The sequence below is a fragment of the Rhamphochromis sp. 'chilingali' genome (assembly GCF_963969265.1).
Source record: "Rhamphochromis sp. 'chilingali' genome assembly, chromosome: 6".
Classification (NCBI taxonomy): domain Eukaryota; kingdom Metazoa; phylum Chordata; class Actinopteri; order Cichliformes; family Cichlidae; genus Rhamphochromis; species Rhamphochromis sp. 'chilingali'.
Genome location: NC_137933.1, coordinates 36441860 through 36446715, shown reverse-complemented (window position 1 = coordinate 36446715; position 4856 = coordinate 36441860). Strand labels below are relative to the sequence as shown.

The 4856-nt window shown below is 37.4% G+C and overlaps 1 protein-coding gene across 2 annotated transcripts in view; it reads left to right on the top strand.

The window, feature by feature from the left end:
• mrpl46 (mitochondrial ribosomal protein L46) overlaps window positions 1-1896 on the top strand; it is an 11302-nt gene extending 9406 nt beyond the window's left edge. The window contains exon 4 of one of the 2 annotated variants that reach the window (XM_080884646.1): window positions 1163-1896. In XM_080884646.1, the coding sequence (XP_080740772.1) occupies window positions 1163-1407 (245 nt within the window). In that variant the 3' untranslated portion in view covers window positions 1408-1896. Of the gene's footprint in view, window positions 1-1159 lie in introns of both variants that reach the window. The other variant, XM_080884645.1, reaches the window with a different exon arrangement.
• The last annotated feature ends 2960 nt before the right edge of the window (window positions 1897-4856 follow it).

Here is a 4856-nt window from a genome sequence, read left to right as displayed (position 1 = left end):
GACTGATGACTTTGTCAGGAAGGAGGCAAATACTTTTTCATAGCATTGTACATGGGTATTAAGACGGATCCAGTCTTTGGACAGCCTTATGTAGCAGATGAAGCAAAAACAAATTAATCTGCTGATATTTGTTAAATATGTTTTTATCAGTTAAGAACTTCCCACATTTAAACAAGTACCCCAAAGTGCAAGTGTGTGTTGGATATTTAAGCACATTTTAAAATAAGTGTTAAGGGCAGGATTTGAGGTACTGTTAATATCCAAAATTATTGTCCACATGCTTCATTTGCTGCATTCTTACTGTATTAGCATCCTGATCTCTTTTGTTATAATGATCCAGCTTTATCCTAAGGATCTTTAAAGTCTGATGTGATCATTCATAAATTCATTATCCACAACAAGAGGTTTACTGTAAATCCCCTCTGAAAACTCATTTGCATACACCTCATAGAGCAGTGCTTGGCCCCAAGCTGTCATCTCCGCTAAGACGTCCACTGATCTCAGCCGTAGATTAGAGTCTGTTTCAGAAATAATAAGCAGACGATTTGACCAAAGTTAAGGGTGAGAGGTGAAGCTGATGACTAATGGCAGAAATATTCCCAGTCACCCAGTAATGATCCCTCACATTAAATATATTAACTGTCTGATTCTCAACATGTATCCAAGCTTTAAAGCATTTAAATAAGAGTCCACAGACTGACTGTACTAAACCATTTCACAACATTTCTCAAGCTATTAATGTGTCAGCTCCATCAATCACTTCCTAAGCCATTCCCCTGACAATAACATTTGGTAGAGGGTTTTATTTAAGGTGTCTTAGAGGAGCAGAAGTTGATCCATTTTTAATATAGCTGGACTCGGTGAGAATCTAACATGGCCGTGTTGTGCCTCACTCTGCACATTGAGCCAGCAGCGACCGTGGGGATTTACACGACATGACATTAGATTAAAAAGTGGGTTGTTGTCGCAGCACAGAAGAGAAACAGAATATGAGGGTGATGTAACACTTTAATTAGAGGAGTCAAACACTGATGATCCACAGGAATGCGACAACATAAAGCGGCACCATTAGAAAGTGTTAAAAGCTGCATAAAGGTTAGCAACATCTGCACTTTTGTTTCCATCTGCATGAACTCACAGCCTGTTTTCCTACCTGCAGCAGCTGGTTTCAAGGCGACTTTCCTTGGCAACGCCCCCTGCGGAGTGTACAAGTACAAACTGCCCAAAGCCATTCGGACAGAGAACTCAATCGGGACAAAAGTATTCTTCTTCAAAGCCATCCTGGCAGATGGTGCCCCTCCCAAAACCAAAAAAGCTCCTTTTCTGTGGGTGAAGAAGAGTGAACTGCAGAAATACCTCAAACCAGCGTACATGATGAAGGTCGAACGCTTCATCCTAGACTTGTGACACTTAAAGTTATACAGGGACATTGACTTACATTTATGAGCCCCAGAAAGTTACCTTTATTGCTTATCTGTCATCTTGTATCTCAGAATATCTTGTGACATGTCTGTATATTTCATTCTACAAATAAAGTGTTTTTTCACACTTGAACCAAAGTAATATCTACTTGATTGTAATGTTGTCCTGAGACTATGTGATATTTTTGTCTGTTAGGAGTATCTGCCTGGGACAAGTTTCAAAAGGTTTAGGGTAGATGTTACTTAAGTTAATTTTCACTAGATATACTACCTGATCAGGTATGTCATGGGAATGGAGGTGCTAAGTGGCAATTTACTGAAAAAGTAATGTAAATTTACAAGCATGGAAACGGACGCTAAGTGTGTGATATTGGCTGTCTTCAAGGTTCCACCTCGCTGCACACTAGCATCATCTGTGCCTACACATCATGCCATCACCAACAATGTTTTTTTCCTTGTACTGGTCATTCTCATAAAAGTAAATCATGTATGCCCCAGACAAATCTGAACGTGTTTTCTGGCAGAACATGGTGAGATGTCCTGGATTGGCTCATTTTGTGCACAAAGAAATGCTCTTAAGAACGGACCTAAACATAGACCAATGAGATGAAGATATCCTTTTCTTGGTTTGATTCCTGCCCTACAGATCACAACCCTCTAACCATCCCTCTAAGTAATACTATGAAATCAAGGCAAAAATGAAACTTAGGGGAAAAAAACAATAAAAAAAAAGCTTGAAAGTAACACCTGAAAGCAACTTTCAAAACAAAGTGCAATTCTTCAATGCTGATGCAAGTATTAAAATGAGGGCTATGATCTACCCACAGTGTCCTCCCTCAAGTACTATATCAGCCAATAGTAGGCCTCCAGAGATGATGTGTCATATCATTTATCACAGCTACAGACGGTCCTAATTAAGATTGCCCCGTCATTCAATATGAAGAAGAGGATAGACACGGATTTCGTGGGTGCTGCAGGGAATATTTAGAGCCCAAACATTTGTCTAATAAATAAGCATGAATGCAGTAGAAGACTTGGTAGAAAGTATTTAATTTTCACACTGCCACAAAGTTTGTCAAAGAAGCAAGAAAATCTCACATGGGGCCCATTCCTTTTTTTTCAGCAATGTGTTTATTATTTTTAAACTTGAATATAAAATACGATTTCATACAACCACTAAATCTTTTGGAGCAAATGTAATTATCCCCGCTACAAATACACAGACATGCATGCACACATAGTGCTGTGCAAATGTAGACAGGTGTGTGGAAAAAAATAAATGGAGTTCAAGAAGGACATTTATCTCAAACAGTCTCAAACCAATAATTTCTTCCAACCATTGGGTGAAATTTTCAACTTTAGAAGTGTTGTTTGCTTGGTTGCTAAATCCTTTCAATGCAAGCTTGCCTCTTTTTCTAGTTTAGAGCTTTCTCAATAACACAGTTTGGATTTTTTTTCTTTCAAAATTCATCCCAAAACACACTCGTGGGATTCAGTCTTGTGCAGAAAGTTTTGAACGTGAGAGCAGAAGTAATGCTGAAACACATCTGAGCTATTTAAGTCCAGAGGGTTATAAATTAATTAAAATTAATTTATCAATAGTGTGAACATGTGCCCCATGCATATTTAAAGAGGTGACTTCTCTAGACAAAAGACACAAAAGAGGACAGAAGATTAAATCATGCATGCATGTGTGTTGACTCATTAGTGAGAGTATTAAATGAGATTTTTTTTAATCAGCAAGAGAACAAATATTTGAAAAAGAGAGCAAAACAGGAGCTTTTCTTTAGTATATTCCTTTACAACAGGGGTGTGTAACTCCAGTCCTCGAGAGCTACTGTCCTGCAGATTTTAGATGCATCCCTACTCCAACACAGCTGAATCAAATGACTGGATTACTTCTTCAGCATGCCATCGAGTCTGGTAAAGGCCTTGTAACAAGCAATTCATTTGATTCAGGTGTGTCGGAACAGGGATGCATCTAAAAGCTGCAGGACAGTAGCTCTCGAGGACTGGAGTTGGACATGTCTGCTTTACATAAATGATAACGTTTGCACCACAAAATTTACCAGGATGCACAAACTGAAATGAATTTCCTTGCAGAAGGTTTCTCAGGCGCTCCACTTATGTTTCCACCTAATGTTTAAAAAGAAACCTAAGCCAACTCTTCCAAGTGAAAACTTTCCTTTCATTGAGAATGTCGTCGTAGTCCAAGTAGTCTATGAATTCTTTTTCCATTTGTTTTTATACAGACTACCGTATTAAAATATTTAGACTCATTGTTATTTTCCAATTGTGAATTTTACTACTCACCAACTTCCATCAATCTGGGCAGTGCTATAGCTAAGATTCAGCCTTTGATTATAACATGTAAAACCATTTAAAACATAATTTTAATATTTCATATATTATATATACATATTCATATATACATTATACATACTCACTTAAAGTTTGACTTTAATCAACTTTACCCAGTGCGTATCATAACTTATTCTGTATATAAGCATACTGATATTGAACACTGATATAGGACAATATTCAAATCATGACATTTTTTGCATTGCATCTAGTTTTATTTTAGGTTACGCATGAGTTTAGTTTTAATGGTCAAACCTAAATTTAAGATGCCCCAAACCCCTTAACTGTACAAGTGCTATTTTCAACATTTAGTAGTCACAGTTGACTGTAATTCAATTCCTTCCTCCTTCAAATGGGCAAGACAAACATTCAAGATAGCCACAAAGAAATCTTCCTTGTACAAATCCTGACACTTTGTCATTCACGTGTGTTCAGCTTTCAATTTCAGATATCCATAATTTCATTTTTGATATCCAGAATGTTCATTCTGACTCATCATTAATGGGAACAACTCTCATTTCAGATATCTACAAAGTTCCACTTGACATTTTACTTCATATATCAAAAACGAAACATTTCTCCAGATATCTGTAATGTAATCTTGAATGTTGATAATAGACAATGACTAGTTAAAATGACATTAAAAGGGAAAACCTAAACTCTGTGAGGGGGCTCTGTTATGCTGTCATGGTTTTGGTTCACCCATCCCCTGAGAGGAAAGGGAAAGGGGCTGCAAATCAATACAAAGTGGTTCAGACTGATTACCTTTATCTTATAATGAAGCATTTCTATCCTGCTGCGAGTGGTTTCCAGGACAACCATACGCTCAGTCATAGATCCACTGATGAATATAAACACGATAAAAGCACATGCTTTGTTCTTCAAAGTCACTAGATCTCAACTCAGCTGAACATCAAGAAATTTTGGATTGATATTATAGACAGCACTCTTCACCATCATCATCATCATCATGAAAACACCACATGAGGGAATATGTTTGGGAAGAATCGTCTTGGAGAATCAGTGCCAAAACTTACTTATGTAGCACATGGAGGTCCAAAACCTTATTAGGAC